Source organism: Panulirus ornatus, chromosome 16 (genome assembly GCF_036320965.1).
Source record: "Panulirus ornatus isolate Po-2019 chromosome 16, ASM3632096v1, whole genome shotgun sequence".
NCBI classification, from domain to species: domain Eukaryota; kingdom Metazoa; phylum Arthropoda; class Malacostraca; order Decapoda; family Palinuridae; genus Panulirus; species Panulirus ornatus.
In genome coordinates, this window is record NC_092239.1 from 22,570,436 (window position 1) to 22,592,744 (window position 22,309).

General features: G+C 41.0%; 1 protein-coding gene across 1 annotated transcript in view; it reads right to left on the reverse strand.

The window, feature by feature from the left end:
- Positions 1-19,453, reverse strand: part of LOC139754195 (small ribosomal subunit protein mS39) — a 303,614-nt gene extending 284,161 nt beyond the window's left edge. The window contains exon 1 of the mRNA XM_071671407.1: positions 19,150-19,453. Coding sequence (XP_071527508.1) covers positions 19,150-19,217 — 68 coding nt within the window. The 5' untranslated portion in view covers positions 19,218-19,453. The remainder of the gene's footprint in view (positions 1-19,149) is intronic.
- Positions 19,454-22,309: the final 2,856 nt, after the last annotated feature.

Here is a 22,309-nt window from a genome sequence, read left to right on the forward strand (position 1 = left end):
CACAATAGGGTGGATGTGCTGGAAATGAGATGTTTGAGGACAATGTGTGGTGTGAGGTGGTTTGATCGAGTAAGTAATGTAAGGGTAAGAGAGATGTGTGGAAATAAAAAGAGCGTGGTTGAGAGAGCAGAAGAGGGTGTTTTGAAATGGTTTGGGCACATGGAGAGAAAGAAAGAGGAAAGATTGACCAAGGGGATATATGTGTCGGAGGTGGAGGGAACGAGGAGAAGTGGGAGACCAAATTGGAGGTGGAAAGATGGAGTGAAAAAGATTTTGAGTGATCGGGGCCTGAACATGCAGGAGGGTGAAAGGCGGGCAAGGAATAGAGTGAATTGAATTGATGTGGTATACCGGGGTTGATGTGCTGTCAGTGCATTGAATCAGGGCATGTGAAGCGTCTGGGGTAAACCATGGAAAGTTCTGTGGGGCCTGTATGTGCAAAGGGAGCTGTGGTTTCAGGCATTATTGCATGACAGCTGGAGGCTGAGTGTGAGCGTATGGGGCCTTTGTTGTCTTTTCTTGGCGCTGCCTCGCACACATGAGGGGGCGGGGGATGTTATTCCATGTGTGTCGGGGTGGCGATGGGGGTGAGTAGGGGCAGACAGTAAGAATCTTGTGCATGTGTGTATATGTGTGTGTCTGTGTATGTATATATATGTGTACATTGAGATGTATAGGTATGTATATTTGCGTGTGTGGACGTGTGTGTGTGTATACATTGTGTATGGGGGTGGGTTGGGCCATTTCTTTCGTCTGTTTCCTTGTGCTACCTTGCAAACGCGGGAGACAGCGACAAAGCAAAATAACAAAATAATAATATAAATATATATATGTAGTGAAAGAGAAGTGAGACGCATTTGGACGATTTTTGCAGGGAAAAAATGCAAATGAGTGGGAGATGTAAAAAAGAAAGAAACACGAGGTCAAGAGAAAGGTGCAAGAGGTGAAAAAGAGGGCAAATGAGAGTTGGGGTGAGAGAGTATCATTAAATTTCAGGGAGAATAAAAAGATGTTTTGGAAGGAGGTAAATAAAGTGCATAAGACAAGGGAGCAAATGGGAACTTCAGTGAAGGGGGCTAATGGGGAGGTGATAACAAGTAGTGGTGATGTGAGAAGGAGATGGAGTGAGTATTTTGAAGGTTTGTTGAATGTGTTTGATGATAGAGTGGCAGATATAGGGTGTTTTGGTCGAGGTGGCATGCAAAGTGAGAGGGTTAGGGAAAATGATTTGGTAAACAGAGAAGAGGTAGTAAAAGCTTTACGGAAGATGAAAGCTGGCAAAGCAGCAGGTTTGGATGGTATTGCAGTGGAATTTATTAAAAAAGGGGGTGACTGTATTGTTGACTGGTTGGTAAGGTTATTTAATGTATGTATGATTCATGGTGAGGTGCCTGAGGATTGGCAGAATGCGTGCATTGTGCCATTGTACAAAGGCAAAGGGGATAAGAGTGATTGCTCAAATTACAGAGGTATAAGTTTGTTGAGTATTCCTGGTAAATTATATGGGAGGGTATTGATTGAGAGGGTGAAGGCGTGTACAGAGCATCAGATTGGGGAAGAGCAGTGTGGTTTCAGAAGTGGTAGAGGATGTGTGGATCAGGTGTTTGCTTTGAAGAATGTATGTGAGAAATACTTAGAAAAACAAATGGATTTGTATGTAGCATTTATGGATCTGGAGAAGGCATATGATAGAGCTGATAGAGATGCTCTGTGGAAGGTTTTAAGAATATATGGAGTGGGAGGCAAGTTTCTAAGTTAGAAGCAGTGAAAAGTTTTTATCGAGCATGTAAGGCATGTGTACGTGTAGGAAGAGAGGAGAGTGATTGGTTCTCAGTGAATGTAGGTTTGCGGCAGAGGTGTGTGATGTCTCCATGGTTGTTTAATTTGTTTATGGATGGGGTTGTTAGGGAGGTGAATGCAAGAGTTTTGGAAAGAGGGGCAAGTATGAAGTCTGTTGTGGATGAGAGAGCTTGGGAAGTGAGTCAGTTGTTGTTCGCTGATGATTCAGCGCTGATGGCTGATTCATGTAAGAAACTGCAGAAGCTGGTGACTGAGTTTGCTGAAGTGTGAGAAAGAAGAAAGTTAAGATTAAATGTGAATAAGAGCAAGATTATTACGTACAGTAGGGTTGAGGGTTAAGTCAATTGGGAGGTAAGTTTGAATGGAGAAAAACTGGAGGAAGTAAAGTGTTTTAGATATCTGGGAGTGGATCTGGCAGCGGATGGAACCATGGAAGCGGAAGTGAATCATAGGGTGGGGTAGGGGCGAAAATTCTGGGAGCCTTGATGAATGTTTGGAAGTCGAGAACATTATCTCGGAAAGCAAAAATGGGTATGTTTGAAGGAAAAGTGATTCCAAAAATGTTGTATGGTTGCGAGGTGTGGGCTATGGCTAGAGTAGTGTGCAGGAAGGTGGATGTGCTGGAAATGAGATGTTTGAGGACAATATGTGGTGTGAGGTGGTTTGATCAATTAAGTAATGTAATGGTGAGAGAGATGTGTGGAAATAAAAAGAGTGTGGTTGAGAGAGCAGAAGAGGGTGTTTTAAAATGGTTTGGTCATATGGAGAGAATGAGTGGGGAAAGATTGACCAAGAGGATATATGTGTCAGAGGTGGAGGGAATGAGGAGAAGTATGAGACCAAATTGGAGGTGGAAAGATGAAATGAAAATGATTTTGAGTGATCGGGGCCTGAACATGCAGGAGGGTGAAAGGCGTGCAAGGAATAGAGTGAACTGGAACGATTTGGTATACCGGGGTCGAGGTGCTGTCAATGGATTGAACCAGGGCATGTGAAGCGTCTGGGGTTAACCATGGAAAGTGTGTGGTACCTGGATGTGGAAAGGGAGCTGTGGTTTCTGTGCATTATTACATGACAGCTAGAGACTGAGTGTGAAAGCATGGGGCCTTTGGTGTCTTTCCTAGCGCTACCTCACACACATGAGGGGGGAGGGGGTTGTTATTCCATGTGTGGCAAGGTGGCGATGGGAACAAATAAAGGCAGACAGTATGAATTATGTACATGTGTATATATGTATATGTCTGTGTGTGTATATATATGTGTACATTGAGATGTATAGGTATGTATATTTGCGTGTCTGGACGTGTATGTATATACATGTGTATGTGGGCGGGTTGGGGCATTCTTTCATATGTTTCTTTGCGCTACCTCGCTAACGCGAGAGACAGCGACAAAGCAAAATAATATAAATAATATATATATATATATATATATATATATATATATATATATATATATATATATATTCCCAATCACCAGTCCTTTTTCAGCACATAAATCTACAAGCTCTTCACCATTTCCATTTACAACACTGAACACCCCATGTATACCAATTATTCCCTCAACTGCCACATTACTCACCTTTGCATTCAAATCACCCATCACTAAAACCCGGTCTCGTGCATCAAAACCACTAACACATTCATTCAGCTGCTCCCAAAACACTTGCCTCTCATGATCTTTCTTCTCATGCCCAGGTGCATATGCACCAATAATCACCCATCTTTCTCCATCAACTTTCAGTTTTACCGATATTAATCGAGAATTTACTTTCTTACATTCTATCACATACTCCCACAACTCCTGTTTCAGGAGTAGTGCTACTCCTTCCCTTGCTCTTGTCCTCTCACTAACCCCTGACTTTACTCCCAAGACATTCCCAAACCACTCTTCCCCTTTACCCTTGAGCTTCGTTTCACTCAGAGCCAAAACATCCAGGTTCCTTTCCTCAAACATACTACCTATCTCTCCTTTTTTCACATCTTGGTTACATCCACACACGTTTAGACACCCATTTAGACACCCCATTTAGACACCCATTTAGACACTGGTTTAAAAAGCGAGATATACATAAGTATACGTATGTAAGTACGAGAGATAGCCAGAGAGCGTTATTGGATTACGTGTTTATTGACAACCGCGCGAAAGAGAGACTTTTGGATGTTAATGTGCTGAGAGGTGCAACTGGAGGGATGTCTGATCATTATCTTGTGGAGGCTAAGGTGAAGATTTGTATGGGTTTTCAGAAAAGAAGAGTGAATATTGGGGTGAAGAGGGTGGTAAGAGTAAGTGAGCTTGGGAAGAAGACTTGTGTGAGGAAGTACCAGGAGAAACTGAGTACAGAATGGAAAAAGGTGAGAACAATGGAAGTAAGGGGAGTGGGGGAGGAATTGGATGTATTTAGGGAATCAGTGATGGATTGCGCAAAAGATGCTTGTGGCATGAGAAGAGTGGGAGGTGGGTTGATTAGAAAGGGTAGTGAGTGGTGGGATGAAGAAGTAAGAGTATTAGTGAAAGAGAAGAGAGAGGCATTTGGACGATTTTTGCAGGGAAAAAATGCAATTGAGTGGGAGATGTATAAAAGAAAGAGACAGGAGGTCAAGAGAAAGGTGCAAGAGGTGAAAAAAAGGGCAAATGAGAGTTGGGGTGAGAGAGTATCATTAAATTTTAGGGAGAATAAAAAGATGTTCTGGAAGGAGGTAAATAAAGTGCGTAAGACAAGGGAGCAAATGGGAACTTCAGTGAAGGGCGCAAATGGGGAGGTGATAACAAGTAGTGGTGATGTGAGAAGGAGATGGAGTGAGTATTTTGAAGGTTTGTTGAATGTGTTTGATGATAGAGTGGCAGATATAGGGTGTTTTGGTCGAGGTGGTGTGCAAAGTGAGAGGGTTGGGGAAAATTATTTGGTAAACAGAGAAGAGGTAGTAAAAGCTTTGCGGAAGATGAAAGCCGGCAAGGCAGCAGGTTTGGATGGTATTGCAGTGGAATTTATTAAAAAAGGGGGTGACTGTATTGTTGACTGGTTGGTAAGGTTATTTAATGTATGTATGACTCATGGTGAGGTGCCTGAGGATTGGCGGAATGCGTGCATAGTGCCATTGTACAAAGGCAAAGGGGATAAGAGTGAGTGCTCAAATTACAGAGGTATAAGTTTGTTGAGTATTCCTGGTAAATTATATGGGAGGGTATTGATTGAGAGGGTGAAGGCACGTAAAGAGCATCAGATTGGGGAAGAGCAGTGTGGTTTCAGAAGTGGTAGAGGATGTGTGGATCAGGAGTTTGCTTTGAAGAATGTATGTGAGAAATTCTTAGAAAAGCAAATGGATTTGTATGTAGCATTTATGGATCTGGAGAAGGCATATGATAGAGTTGATAGAGATGCTCTGTGGAAAGTATTAAGAATATATGGTGTGGGAGGCAAGTTTCTAAGTTAGAAGCAGTGAAAAGTTTTTATCGAGGATGTAAGGCATGTGTACGTGTAGGAAGAGAGGAAAGTGACTGGTTCTCAGTGAATGTAGGTTTGCGGCAGAGGTGTGTGATGTCTCCATGGTTGTTTAATTTGTTTATGGATGGGGTTGTTAGGGAGGTGAATGCAAGAGTTTTGGAAAGAGGGGCAAGTATGAAGTCTGATGTGGATGAGAGAGCTTGGGAAGTGAGTCAGTTGTTGTTCGCTCATGATACAGCGCTGTTGGCTGATTCATATGAGAAACTGCAGAAGCTGGTGACTGAGTTTGGTAAAGTGTGTGAAAGAAGAAAGTTAAGAGTAAATGTGAATAAGAGCAAGGTTATTAGGTACAGTAGGGTTGAGGGTCAAGTTAATTGGGAGGTAAGTTTGAATGGAGATAAACTGGAGGAAGTAAAGTGTTTTAGATATCTGGGAGTGGATCTGGCAGCGTATGGAACCATGGAAGCGGAAGTGAATCATAGGGTGGGGGAGGGGGTGAAAATTCTGGGAGCCTTGAAGAATGTATGGAAGTCGAGAACATTATCTCGGAAAGCAAAAATGGGTATGTTTGAAGGAATAGTGGTTCCAACAATGTTGTATGGTTGCGAGGCGTGAGTTATGAATAGAGTTGTGCGCAGGAGAATGGATGTGCTGGAAATGAGATATATATATATATATATATATATATATATATATATATATATATATATATATATATATATACTCTGTGGGGCCTGGATGTGGAAAGGGAGCTGTGGTTTCTGTGCATTTTTATATGACAGCTAGAGACTTGAGTGTGAATGAATGTGGCCTTTGTTGTCTTTTCCTAGTGCTACCTCGTGCACATGAAGGGAGAGGGGGTTGTTATTTCATGTGTGCGGGGTGGCGATGGGAATGAATAAAGGCAGATAGTATGAATAATTATCCCTGGGGATAGGGGAGAAAGAATACTTCCCACGTATTCCCTGCGTGTCGTAGAAGGCGACTAAAAGGGGAGGGAGCGGGGGGCTGGAAATCCTCCCCTCTCATTTTTTTTTTTATTTTCCAAAAGAAGGAACAGAGAACGAGGCCAGGTGAGGATATTCCCTCAGAGGCCCAGTCCTCTGTTCTTAACGCTACCTTGCTAACGCGGGAAATGGCAAATAGTATGAAAGAAAGAAAATATATATATATACATATATATATATATATATATATATATATATATATATATATATACATATATATACATATATATACATATATATATATATATATATACATATATATATATATATATATATATATATATATATATACATCTATATTTTATTTTTTTTTTTTTATACTTTGTTGCTGTCTCCCGCGTTTGCGAGGTAGCGCAAGGAAACAGACGAAAGAAATGGCCCAACCCACCCCCCCATACACATGTATATACATACGTCCACACACGCAAATATACATACCTACACAGCTTTCCATGGTTTACCCCAGACGCTTCACATGCCTTGCTTCAATCCACTGACAGCACGTCAACCCCGGTATACCACATCGCTCCAATTCACTCTATTCCTTGCCCTCCTTTCACCCTCCTGCATGTTCAGGCCCCGATCACACAAAATCTTTTTCACTCCATCTTTCCACCTCCAATTTGGTCTCCCTCTTCTCCTTGTTCCCTCCACCTCCGACACATATATCCTCTTAGTCAATCTTTCCTCACTCATCCTCTCCATGTGCCCAAACCACTTCAAAACACCCTCTTCTGCTCTCTCAACCACGCTCTTTTTATTTCCACACATCTCTCTTACCCTTACGTTACTCACTCGATCAAACCACCTCACACCACACATTGTCCTCAAACATCTCATTTCCAGCACATCCATCCTCCTGCGCACAACTCTATCCATAGCCCACACCTCGCAACCATACAACATTGTTGGAACCACTATTCCTTCAAACATACCCATTTTTGCTCTCCGAGATAATGTTCTCGACTTCCACACATTCTTCAAGGCCCCCAGGATTTTCGCCCCCTCCCCCACCCTATGATCCACTTCTGCTTCCATGGTTCCATCCGCTGCCAGATCCACTCCCAGATATCTAAAACACTTCACTTCCTCCAGTTTTTCTCCATTCAAACTCACCTCCCAATTGACTTGACCCTCAACCCTACTGTACCTAATAACCTTGCTCTTATTCACATTTACTCTTAACTTTCTTCTTCCACACACTTTTCCAAACTCAGTCAACAGCTTCTGTAGTTTCTCACATGAATCAGCCACCAGCGCTGTATCATCAGCGAACAACAACTGACTCACTTCCCAAGCTCTCTCATCCCCAACAGACTTCATACTTGCCCCTCTTTCCAAAACTCTTGCATTTACCTCCCTAACAACCCCATCCATAAACAAATTAAACAACCATGGAGACATCACACACCCCTGCCGCAAACCTACATCCACTGAGAACCAATGACTTTCCTCTCTTCCTACACGCACACATGCCTTACATCCTCGATAAAAACTTTTCACTGCTTCCAACAACTTTCCTCCCACACCATATATTCTTAATACCTTCCACAGAGCATCTCTATCAACTCTATCATATGCCTTCTCCAGATCCATAAATGCTACATACAAATCCATTTGCTTTTCTAAGTATTTCTCACATACATTCTTCAAAGCAAACACCTGATCCACACATCCTCTACCACTTCTGAAACCACACTGCTCTTCCCCAATCTGATGCTCTGTACATGCCTTCACCCTCTCAATCAATACCCTCCCATATAATTTACCAGGAATACTCAACAAACTTATACCTCTGTAATTTGAGCACTCACTCTTATCCCCTTTGCCTTTGTACAATGGCACTATGCATGCATTCCGCCAATCCTCAGGCACCTCACCATGAGTCATACATACATTAAATAACCTTACCAACCAGTCAACAATACAGTCACCCCCTTTTTTAATAAATTCCACTGCAATACCATCCAAACCTGCTGCCTTGCCGGCTTTCATCTTCCGCAAAGCTTTCACTACCTCTTCTCTGTTTACCAAATCATTTTCCCTAACCCTCTCACTTTGCACACCACCTCGACCAAAACACCCTATATCTGCCACTCTATCATCAAACACATTCAACAAACCTTCAAAATACTCACTCCATCTCCTTCTCACATCACCACTACTTGTTATCACCTCCCCATTTGCGCCCTTCACTGAAGTTCCCATTTGCTCCCTTGTCTTACGCACTTTATTTACCTCCTTCCAGAACATCTTTTTATTCTCCCTAAAATTTAATGATACTCTCTCACCCCAACTCTCATTTGCCCTTTTTTTCACCTCTTGCACCTTTCTCTTGACCTCCTGTCTCTTTCTTTTATACATCTCCCACTCAATTGCATTTTTTCCCTGCAAAAATCGTCCAAATGCCTCTCTCTTCTCTTTCACTAATACTCTTACTTCTTCATCCCACCACTCACTACCCTTTCTAATCAACCCACCTCCCACTCTTCTCATGCCACAAGCATCTTTTGCGCAATCCATCACTGATTCCCTAAATACATCCCATTCCTCCCCCACTCCCCTTACTTCCATTGTTCTCACCTTTTTCCATTCTGTACTCAGCCTCTCCTGGTACTTCCTCACACAGGTCTCCTTCCCAAGCTCACTTACTCTCACCACCCTCTTCACCCCAACATTCTCTCTTCTTTTCTGAAAACCCATACAAATCTTCACCTTAGCCTCCACAAGATAATGATCAGACATCCCTCCAGTTGCACCTCTCAGCACATTAACATCCAAAAGTCTCTCTTTCGCATGCCTGTCAATTAACACGTAATCCAATAACGCTCTCTGGCCATCTCTCCTACTTACATAAGTATACTTATGTATATCTCGCTTTTTAAACCAGGTATTCCCAATCATCAGTCCTTTTTCAGCACATAAATCTACAAGCTCTTCACCATTTCCATTTACAACACTGAACACCCCATGTATACCAATTATTCCCTCAACTGCCACATTACTCACCTTTGCATTTAAATCATCCATAACTATGACCCGGTCTCGTGCATCAAAACCACTAACACACTCATTCAGCTGCTCCCAAAACACTTGCCTCTCTTGATCTTTCTTCTCATGCCCAGGTGCATATGCACCAATAATCACCCACCTCTCTTCATCAACTTTCAGTTTTACCCATATTAATCGAGAATTTACTTTCTTACACTCTATCACATACTCCCACAACTCCTGTTTCAGGAGTATTGCTACTCCTTCCCTTGCTCTTGTCCTCTCACTAACCCCTGACTTTACTCCCAAGACATTCCCAAACCACTCTTCCCCTTTACCCTTGAGCTTCGTTTCACTCAGAGCCAAAACATCCAGGTTCCTTTCCTCAAACATACTACCTATCTCTCCTTTTTTCACATCTTGGTTACATCCACACACATTTAGGCACCCCACTCTGAGCCTTCGAGGAGGATGAGCACTCCCCGCGTGACTCCTTCTTCTGTTTCCCATTTTAAAAAGTTAATACAAGGAGGGGAGGATTTCTGGCCCCCCGCTCCCGTCCCCTCTAGTCGCTTTCTACGACACGCGAGGAATACGTGGGAAGTATTCTTTCACCCCTATCCCCAGGGATAATATACACATATATATACATATACACATACACACACATACACATACATACGCACATATACACACACACACACATACATATATATACATATGAGAAATGTAAGAAACAATTTAGAAAACTGAAACTTCTAGCTTGAAATGAATGAAAAAAAGAATGTCACATAATGGTTCAACCTCTGGCTATGGAAAAAAGGAAATGTATAATTTATTTACACAAACGTCAATAGCAGTTCTCATCAATTTAACCACTGTATCAATAAGCTTCAATGTCTAAGCTACATTTTTCTCCAATTTCACTATTTTCCTTCACATTTTCAATTGTGTCTGAAGGTTCTGCTTCAAGAGTGATTGTTTTTCCAGTAAGGGTCTTCACATCTTGGTTACATCCACACACATTTAGGCACCCCACTCTGAGCCTTCATATATATATATATATATATATATATATATATATATATATATATATATATATATATATATATATACATATATTTTATATATTTTGCTTTGTCGCTGTCTCTTGCATTAGCGGGGTACCCCAAGGAAACAGATGAAAGAATGGCCCAACCCACCCACATACACATGCATATACATACACGTCTACACACGCAAATATACTTACCTGTACATCTCAACGTATATATATATATATATATATATATATATATATATATATATATATATATATATATATATACACACACACACAGACATATACATATATACACATGAATATAATTCATACTGTCTGCCTTTATTCATTCCCATCGCCAACCTGCCACACATGAAATAACATCCCCCTCCCTCCTCATGTGCATGAGGTAGCGCTAGGAAGACAACAAAGGTCCCATTCGTTCACACTCAGTCTCTAGCTGTCATGTAATAATGCACCGAAACCACAGCTCCCTTTCCACATACAGGCCCCACACAACTTTCCATGGTTTACCCCAGACGCTTCACATGCCCTTGTTCAATCCACTGACAGCACGTCGACCCCGGTATACCACATCGTTCCAATTCACTCTATTCCTTGCACGCCTTTCACCCTCCTGCATGTTCAGGCCCCGATCACTCAAAATCTTTTTCACTCCATCTTTCCACCTCCAATTTGGTCTCCCACTTCTCCTTGTTCCCTCCACCTCCGACACATATATCCTCTTGGTCAATCTTTCCTCACTCATTCTCTCCATGTGACCAAACCATTTCAAAACACCCTCTTCTGCTCTCTCAACCACCCTCTTTTTATTTCCACACATCTCTCTTACCCTTACATTACTCGATGAAACCATCTCACACCACATATTGTCCTAAAACATGTCATTTCCAGCACATCTACCCTCCTCCGCACAACTCAATCCATAGCCCACGCCTCATAGCTATACAACATTGTTGGAAGCACTATTCCTTCAAACATACCCATTTTTGCTTTCCCAGATAATGTTCTCGACTTCCACACATTGTTCAAGGCTCCCAGAATTTTCGTCCCCTCCCCCACCCTATGATTCACTTCCGCTGCCATGGTTCCATTCGCTGCCAAATCCACTCCCAGATATCTAATACACTTCACTTCCTCCAGTTTTTCTCCATTCAAACTTACCTCCCAATTGACTTGACCCTCAACCCTACTGTACCTAATAACCTTGCTCTTATTCCCACTTACTCTCAACTTTATTCTTTCACACACTTTATTAAACTCAGTCACCACCTTCTGCAGTTTCTCACATCAATCGGCCACCAGTGCTGTATCATCAGCGAACAACAACTAACTCACTTTCCAAGCTCTCTCATCCACAACAGACTGCATACTTGCCCCCCTTTTCAAAACCCTTGCATTCACCTCCCTAACAACCCCATCCATAAACAAATTAAACAACCATGGAGACATCACACACCCCTGCCGCAAACCTACATTCACTGAGAACCAATCACTTTCCTCTCTTCCTATACGTACACACGCCTTGCATCCTTGATAAAACCTTTTCACTGCTTATAACAACTTGCCTCCCACACCATATATTCTTAATACCTTCCACAGAGCATCTCTATCAACTCTATCATATGCCTTCTCCAGATCCATGAATGCTATATACAGAGCCATTTGCTTTTCTAAGTATTTCTCACATACATTCTTCAAAGCAAACACCTGCTCCACACATCCTCTACCACTTCTGAAACCACTGCTCTTCCCCAATCTGATGTTTTCTACGTGCCTTCACCCTTTCAATCAATACCCTCCCATGGGATGTATTTAAGGAAGCAGTGATGGCTTGCGCAAAAGATGCTTGTGGCATGAGAAGTGTGGGAGGTGGGCCGATTAGAAAGGGTAGTGAGTGGTGGGATGAAGAAGTAAGATTATTAGTGAAAGAGAAGAGGGAGGCATTTGGACGAACATTATCAAAAATGTTTTTGAGTCGCTCATCAGAAGATTTATATCCCAACTGCTGTGAAAATTTTCATAAAAGAATGCTTGATTATTATGTCTTTTGTAAAAGGAAACATGAAAAGAAAGGCAATCCCAATCAAAGAAACCAAACCTAACATTATCTAAAATGATCGTTGCATGTGGAAACATTTTACGATCTATGACAATACATTGATACGTTTTTTGTCAGTGCTTCCTGCTTCTAAACCAAAACGAGAAGTCACATAGCTGTAACTTTCCAGATAGAGATGTAATCCTCTACCTGTGGGCACTACAGCTCTTGTTACTATAACAAAACCATCGACATGATTTTCAATAAAACTGATGTTACAATCATTTGGCCCCTAAAGGAAAATATGACTTACAAACAGCCTCCTTGGAAGAGATATGATCCCATAAACAAAGCCACTATGGCAAAAAATATGCCAAATGTAAAGTACTAGTGTTCAGGTGCCACTCTACTCCCTTTGGAATGAGAGTAATGCTGTCATACTAAAGCAGTTTAGTGTTTATAGAATCAAAGAATGACATAATATGTTTTGGATCATTTTCCTTTATTCTGTTACGATAATCAAGGTGATAATGGTGGTTATGAAGATCTGAGAAAATGTAAGGTTTCTAACTAATAAAAACTATTTGACTCACATATAAAATTAACAAAACCAGTGGAAACCTCACTGAACCTCCAGGATCAGCCAAATTCTACTTAAGTATTCAATTTTACAGTCAATATGCATATATATTAGTGATTATGCACTTGCAGTATTGTAGCACATGGTCCAGAGAATGATTTTCTTGTTCAGGTTCAACTGTTTATTCTAGAGAAAATAGATGCTGCTCATTATACCATGAAATGGTGTCCAATAAAGTAAACATTAATTACAAAACTCAAATTTTTCTTCATCATAAAAAGATACATTTTGACTGCTAGGGAAGCTTAAGCGAAGTTTTCATTGGTTCTACTGATTTCACCTCAAATTATATTAACATATTCTCCCCGATTTCATAACATTCACCACTAACATCCTAGTTATCACCAGAGTATCAAGAAAAATGATCCTTATCAAGCTGAACAACTTATAATCTATTCTTTTTTCTCTCATTCTTGTTCACTTTTTCTATCTATCCATATATCTATATCTCTGATGCCTGTTCCCTTCAGGAACTCCCTCATGGGGGTGGTCATGGCAAAAGTCTTCATAACTAGTGAACTTCAGTGCCACCTTTTCACCATTAGTTCCTCACCCGTAACAGGCAACTGGCAGAGGGCAACTCTAGCGTAACATTTTCAGAGGCTCTTACCTAATGCTTCTACTGCCTATTTCTACCTAAAGTGTTTACTTTATGTTCCAACCTAATTATTTATTCATTTATTTATTTATTTATTTTGGTTTGTCGCTGTCTCCCGCGTTAGCGAGGTAGCGCAAGGAAACAGAGGAAAGAATGGCCCAACCCATCAACATACACATGTATATACATACACGTCCACACATGCACATATACATACCTATACATCTCAATGTACACAATATATATATACACACAGACATATACATATATACACATATACATAATTTATACTGTCTGCCTTTATTTATTCCCACTGCCACCTCGCCACACATGGAATAACAACCCCCTCCCCCCTCATGTGTGCGAGGTAGCGCTAGGAAAAGATAACAAAGGCCCCGTTCGTTCACACTCAGTCTCTAGCTGTCATGTAATAATGCACCGAAACCACAGCTCCCTTTCCACATACAGGCCCCACACAACTTTCCATGGTTTACCCCAGACGCTTCACATGCCCTGGTTCAATCCAATGACAGCATGTCGACCCCGGTATACCACATCGTTCCAATTCACTCTATTCCTTGCACGCCTTTCACCCTCCTGCATGTTCAGGCCCCGATCACTCAAAATCTTTATCACTCAATCTTTCCACCTCCAATTTGGTCTCCCACTTCTCCTTGTTCCCTCCACCTCTGACACATATATCCTCTTGGTCAATCTTCCCTCACTCATTCTCTCCATGTGACCAAACCATTTCAGAACACCCTCTTCTCTCTCAACCACACTCTTTTTATTTCCACACATCTCTCTTACCCTTACATTACTTACTCGATCAAACCACCTCACACCACATATTGTCCTCAAACATCTCATTTCCAGCACATCCACCCTCCTGCGCACAACTCTATCCATAGCCCACGCCTCGCAGCCATACAACAATGCTGGAACCACTATTCCTTCAAACATACCCATTTTTGCTTTCCGAGATAATGTCCTCGACTTCCAAACATTCTTCAGGGCCCCCAGAATTTTCGCCCCCTCCCCCACCCTATGATTCACTTCCGCTTCCATGGTTCCATCCGCTGCCAGATCCACTCCCAGGTATCTAAAACACTTTACTGCCTCCAGTTTTTCTCCGTTCAAACTTACCTCCCAATTGACTTGACCCTCAACCCTACTGTACCTAATAACCTTGCTCTTGTTCACATTTACTCTTAACTTTCTTCTTTCACACACTTTACCAAACTCAGTCACCAGCTTCTGCAGTGTCTCACATGAATCAGCCACCAGCGCTGTATCATCAGCGAACAACAACTGACTCACTTCCCAAGCTCTCTCATCCACAACAGACTTCATACTTGCCCCTCTTTCCAAAACTCTTGCATTCACTTCCCTAACAACCTCATCCATAAACAAATTAAACAACAAAGGAGACATCACACACCCCTGATGCAAACCTACATTCACTGAGAACCAATCACTTTCCTCTCTTCCTATACATACACATGCCTTACATCTCTGATAAAAACTTTTCACTGCTTATAACAACGTGCCTCCCACACCATATATTCTTAATACCTTCCACAGAGCATCTCTATCAACTCTATCATATGCCTTCTCCAGATCCATAAATGATATATACAAATCCATTTGCTTTTCTAAGTATTTCTCACATACATTCTTCAAAGCAAACACCTGATCCACACATCCTCCACCACTTCTGAAACCACACTGCTCTTCCCCAATCTCATGCTCTGTACATGCCTTAACCCTCTCAATCAATACCCTAACATATAATTTACTAGGAATACTCAACAAACTTATACCTTTGTAAACTGAGCAATCACTCTTATCCCCTTTGCCTTTGTACAATGGCACTATGCAAGCATTCTGCCAATCCTCAGGCACCTCACCATGAATCATACATACATCAAATAACCTTACCAACCAGTCAACAATACAGTCACCCCCTTTTTTAATCAATTCCACTGCAATACCATCCAAACCTGCTGCCATGCCGGCTTTCATCTTTCGCAAAGCTTTTACTACTTCTTCTCTGTTTACCAAATCATTTTCCCTAACCCTCTCACTTTGCACACCATCTCGACCAAAACACCCTATATCTGCCACTCTATCATCAAGCACATTCAACAAACCTTCAAAATACTCACTCCATCTCCTTCTCACATCACCACTACTTGTTATCACCTCACCTTTAGCCCCCTTCACTGAAGTTCCCATTTGCCCCCTTGTCTTATGCACTTTATTTACCTCCTTCCAAAACATCTTTTTATTCTCCCTAAAATTTAATGACTCTCTCACCCAACTCTCATTTGCCCTCTTTTTCACCTCTTGCACCTTTCTCTTGACCTCCTGCCTCTTTCTTTTATACATCTCCCACTCATTTGCATTTTTCCCCTGCAAAAATCGTCCAAATGCCTCTCTCTTCTCTTTCACTAATAATCTTACTTCTTTATCACACCACTCACTACCCTTTCTAAGCAACCCATCTCCCACGCTTCTCATGCCACAAGCATCTTTTGCGCAAGCCATCACTGCTTCCCTAAATACATCCCATTCCTCCCCCACTCCCCTTACCTCATTCGTTCTCACCTTTTCCATTCTGTACTCAGTCTCTCCTGGTACTTCCTCACACAAGTCTTCTTCCCAAGCTCACTTACTCTCACCACTCTCTTCACCCCAACATTCTCTCTTCTTTTCTGAAAACCCCTACAAATCTTCACCATCGCCTCCACAAGATAATGATCAGACATCCCTCCAGTTGCACCTCTCAGCACATTAACATCCAAAAGTCTCTCTTTCACGCGCCTATCAATTAACACGTAATCCAATAACACTCTCTGGCCATCTCTCCTACTTACATACGTATACTTTTGTATATCTCGCTTTTTAAACCAGGTATTCCCAATCACCAGTCCTTTTTCAGCAAATAAATCTACAAGCTCTTCACCATTTCCATTTACAACACTGAACACCCCATGTATACCAATTATTCCCTCAACTGCCACATTACTCACCTTTGCATTCAAATCACCCATCACTATAACCCGGTCTTGTGCATCAAAACCACTAACACACTCATTCAGCTGCTCCCAAAACACTTGCCTCTCATGAGCTTTCTTCTCATGCCCAGGTGCATATGCACCAATAATCACCCATCTCTCTCCATCAACTTTCAGTTTTACCCATATCAATCTAGAATTTACTTTCTTACACTCTATCACATACTCCCACAACTCCTGTTTCAGGAGTAGTGCTATTAATTCCCTTGCTCTTGTTCTCACTAACCCCTGACTTTACTCCCAAGACATTCCCAAACCACTTTTCCCCTTTACCCTTGAGGTTCGTTTCACTCAGAGCCAAAATATCCAGGTTCCTTTCCTCAAACGTACTACCTATCTCTCCTTTTTACTCATCTTAGTTACATCCACACACATTTAGACACCCCAATCTGAGCCTTTGAGGAGGATGAGTACTCCCTGCGTGACTCCTTCTGTTTCCTCTTTTAGTGTGTTTCCCCTTTTAGAAAGTTAAAATACAAGGAGGGGAGGGTTTCTGGCCCCCCACTCCTGTACCCTTTAGTCGCCTTCTACGACAAGTGAGGAATGCGTGGGTAACAAAGTGGTGACCCTAAAATGGTATTTTACCATACCGATCATCCTCAGAAGGGCTTATTCTGTTCTCCATACAATACACAACCACTACAACACAAGTCAAATATATTCCAAAAATACATTTCTGGTGACCCTAAACTACACTTTTACCTATTTAAATGCTAAGAATGTATTTCCATACACCAATACAGCTATAAACACTTCCCATAGGAGGAGAGGCTAACATTCACCAACTTTAGGTTTACTAACCTTAAGATATTTTCATGCAAAAGAAGACGTGATTGAAACGTTAAATACATAATGGCTATTTTGCTGGCTACTCACTACCAATAAGTTAACCAGTATCATGCTGACAAGTTTATTTTACTTTATTTTTCCTTGGAACCACCTCTTGGTTACAGTAGGTAAGCTAGGGTTACACTGATGTACTCTATGCTTACACTGAGGTGGTCTAGACTTACGATGAAGTAGGCTAGGGTTGGGGGGCCTTGGTAAACAGCCCCCAGTTGGGGATTAGGTAAAATCTGCTTTGAAAGTTTTAACCCAACACTGCCTTCACTTCAAAGATTGAGACTGTTAAAAGGTCTTTTAACCCAGGTGGACTATGTACGATAAGAATTAACATATTAGCTCATTAGAACTGATATTACTATGAACATTGATACCTGCAAAAACTCTTCTTGTACACAAAAGCTTTCTAAATCTACCTAATTAGAAATAAGGTAAAATAAGTGGCAAACTACTGATCTAAATAAGGAGTGATTTTGATTAGCAGTGCTAATGCAATGTTAGAGACTACAATAACAGCAATGAAGGACAATTTTACAGCATGATTTTGTAGTATGATACTAGAAAGGACGATAGTAGTAAGAGACATATACAAACTGGGAAAATGTGGGAATAATAATGTAAAAATAAGTAATACACTTTCAAATAAGGGTAGAATCTACAAAAAAACTCACCTAATGGCCCAAATGGTGGCAAAAATAAACACTAAATATGCCTACTGCTGGGGATTGTATGGCCACTGGCTTTGTTTATTCGTCCGTTGACATCTAATACCATTTTCGCAATGCTCAATCATGGGTGTGGATGGTATATTTTGACTAGAATAACAAACACGATAAGCCTTGACTGCCTGGGAGGATAAGTGAAGGTTTCACGTGTTCTACTGATTTTCTTCATGGATTATCTACTTTTACTCTTATTGTGACCATTTTCCCTGACATACTACTTATGCCTTATTACAGGTCATTACGTAAAATACAATAATCCAAACCATATTCCACAGATTTTCTTGCATTAACTAAAGACTACACTAACATTGCAATCAGAATCACTCACTGTGAAACACTAATACTAATGCTGAATCTCTGTACTATTGTGGTGTAGCGGTTAGCATTTCCTGACCACAAAGCATTTATGGGCTGTCCTAGGTCGAGGATATAGGTTCAAATTCTGGTTAATGCAGTTGGTCCACATTTAATCCAGCAGTTCATCCATAATATTAGGCCCTTCGGAGACAGTCAGTCGGCAAAATAAACAGTGGAGTATATCATATGGAAAATACTATGTGCTGTAGTTGAAATTTCACATAATTCGAAGCTACACACTTGCATACCCAGAGAAAATGTATATAAGGGTAACAGTATACTTAGCTTTGCATCACTATCGCCTTTGAGAAAAGATTACTTACTTTTAAGGTGCTTGGTATATTTCGATGTGATTCAAGGAATACCTGCGCAGGATTGATCTATCTTATATTTATAATGAATGACATTAAATGAGGTGATAACTATATCTGGGATACTGTGGGATTACTATATAAGGAGGTTATGCACATTTCTGACCAATTCTCTTGAAGGAAACATCAAGGGCTTGACTGATTTTAGTGACTTAGGAATAATGATGTCTGTAATAATTGAAACCAACCTAATTCTGGACCTTTGGAGAAGCCTCTGAATGAATCTTAATGATGGCCGGCATAAAATTGCATCCATTGCGAAAATATAATTCTTTCTTGAGTTTTGGTTTACTCGTGCAATCAACACACCCACTTCTACTACCAGGTACTCCACCCTATTACTGTTACTTCCTGTGATCTGGTATGGATTTTTGTGTTATTTTGTTCCCTTTGGATTAGGCACCACACTCTAAATTTCTTCAAAACAAATTTGTTGTGGCTGTGGTGGGGGAAGCAAACACCTTCAGCGAATAGTAACATATGGTCACCAATACCAGCGGACAAATTAACTATCATTCACTATATAATGAAATTTTGTTCGTCAATTGCCTTAATCATATTACATAGCAATTTTAGTTGTGATCATCGAGAAATTTATAATAAATCATAAATAAAAGAACATAAGGTTCAGTTAGGGTCGTCTTAATCACTTAGAAATATGACTGATGTTTGACAACGATGGTGTGGTATAGTTAAAGTGAAATAAGCCGTGTTGCTTGGAGCATTTTTAAATTCAAATGATTTATAAGGCGACAATAGAGGGACTATAAAGATCAGAGAATACGTGGAATGATTTTTCATCCTTGATCACTGTTTCCCGCGTAAGCGAGGTAGCACCAGGAACAGACGAAGAAAGGCCACATCTCACATCCATTCTCTAGCCGTCATATCTAATGCACTGAAACCACAGTTCCCTATCCAAAAACAGGACCCTCAGACCTTTCTATGGCTTACTTTATACGCTTCACATGCCCTCTTTCAGTCCAATAACAGCACAATAACGCCAGTATACCACATCGTTTCAATTCACATAATTCCTTGCACGCCTTTCACTCTCCTGCATGTTCAGGACACGATCGCTCAAATTCTTTTTTACTTCATCCTTTCATCTCAATTCATCTCTTCCTAACCTCTTTGTTCCCTCCACTCCTGACTCATATATCCTCTTTGTCAACCTTTCCTCACTCATTCTCTCCGTATGTCCAAACCTTTTCAGCACACCTCCTACTGTTCTCTCAACCACACTCTTAATTACCACCACAACTTTCTTTTACCCTTTCATGACTTACTCGATCAAACCAACTCATACCACATATTGTTTTCAAATTGATTTTCAACACATCCACCCTCCTCTACACAACCTTATCTATAGCCCATGCCTCGCAACCATATAGCATTGTTAGGATTACTGTCTTCAATCATACCTTTTTTGCCCTACCGGATTTTCTCTTTCCACACATTCTTTAGCGCTCTTAGAACCTTCGTCTCCGCACCCATCCTATGACCCACTTCCGCTTCCAGGGTCCCATTCACTGCCATGTCCACTTTCAGTATTTAACGCACTTCACTTCCTCCAAGTTTTGTCCATTCCAACTCACACCCTGGCCAGCATGTCTGTTTCTCAACCTTGCTAAACCTGATAACCTTGCTGTTATTCACATATACTTTCAACTTTCTCCTTTTGCACATTATTCCAGACTCATTAACCAACTTCTACAGTTTTTACTCGAATCAGCCACCTGTGCTATAACATCAGCAAACAACAACTGATTCACTTCCCAAGCCTTCTCATCTCTCACAGGCGTAATCGCTCTGTCCCTCATATAATATGAAAGTAGGTGAAATGCTAATGGAAATCAACAAAACCTATCAAAACGTCAACCAACCACCCTATGCACTTAGTTTCGCCGTTACTTAGTTCCTATCCCATGAGTCCATTTTGTCATCATTAGGCCCCTGAAGCACTCGGGACACTGGCCACGTCCATCGGTCGGGACAATAGGTCATTAAAGTGTTGTGTGTGCTTATACGTGCAGAGAGTGCAGGACAATTGAGTAGTAAGTGTTCAGTGTAATAATCCCAAAGGTAACTGTATCGTGATCACGAGGGGTCTTAGAATCTGTTGAAACGGTGTTTGAAGTGTTGTAGTAATGCTTGTTTGTGGAATATGCTTTGTAATGGGTGTATATCTGGTGGATTAATGTCTAAGACTGAAGTGGGAGGTTGAATGTTTCGTGCATGTCAGGTTGTTTCAGTGTGTATGTATTTTGGCTGTGTTATATTTGTTCCAATTAGGAGAATCTGTGATTAGAGCGTTAAGGCAGGGGTAAGCTTTTCATCTCGATTAAGAGTTTGGCGGTAAGGTTTAGAATTGCTTGAGTGGGAAGGGTCTAATGCAGTTGCACAGAACTGATTGCCGAGCATGCTAAGGAGCCTGGTTGCGGATAGGGGCTGTGTTTTCGATGTATTACTTATGAACTGTATTTTCTTCGTCTGTTCTTGGCGCTCCCTCGTTAAGGGGGGCTGTGCGGCTAAAGGGAGCTGTACGGGGAAGTTGGCCTGAGCATCGAGATATGTGCTCAACTACTTTACTTATCGTTTCTTGATAATTTTTTCATGATGATTTGGTTAATGATAGGATATGCATAAAAGTTACCTAAGGATAACTCAAAGTTCTTAGCATTAGCAATTAAGACAGATCCGATGATGTTTCGGGTAGCATAATTAGATGAGGAATACAATGTGACTGGGTTGTTAAGGTCTACAGGGTGATTGTTTTCTTGATAATGTTTAGCGGTCGGATTACTGTGGTCGCCTCTGCGTACTGAATAACTGTGCCAATAGCATCTCTCAGTTGCTGTTTTATGGGTCTGGCCAATGTATACATCTTTACATGCCTTACATTTGACAGCGTAAACACCCCTAACTTTCTGATTATTTAGCCTACTGTAATTAAGGTCTTACTGATAGTGTTGTATTGGATGGTAACATTATAAGCACTATTTTCTAGTCCCTGACTTACATAAGCTAAGTTGGGAGAATATGGTAACACTGAACATTTGGACCTATCATCATTTCCACATTTTTGTTAACAGATGCATAGACTATCTTCCTGGCTTTCCAGTAAGGCTTGTTCACAAACTTCTTAGGTTAACAGAACTACCTAAAGGTACCACTTATATGACTACATTCATCTACTAAACTTGTGGGATCACTTATCTGTAATGCTCTTAAAAACATAGACATAACTACATACATTTTTAGAGAAGGATCATGCACCGGAGTAATGAATATAGTTCTCAGCGTTGGTAGGTTTCCTGTAGATCTTGAAGGATAAGTGATCAGATT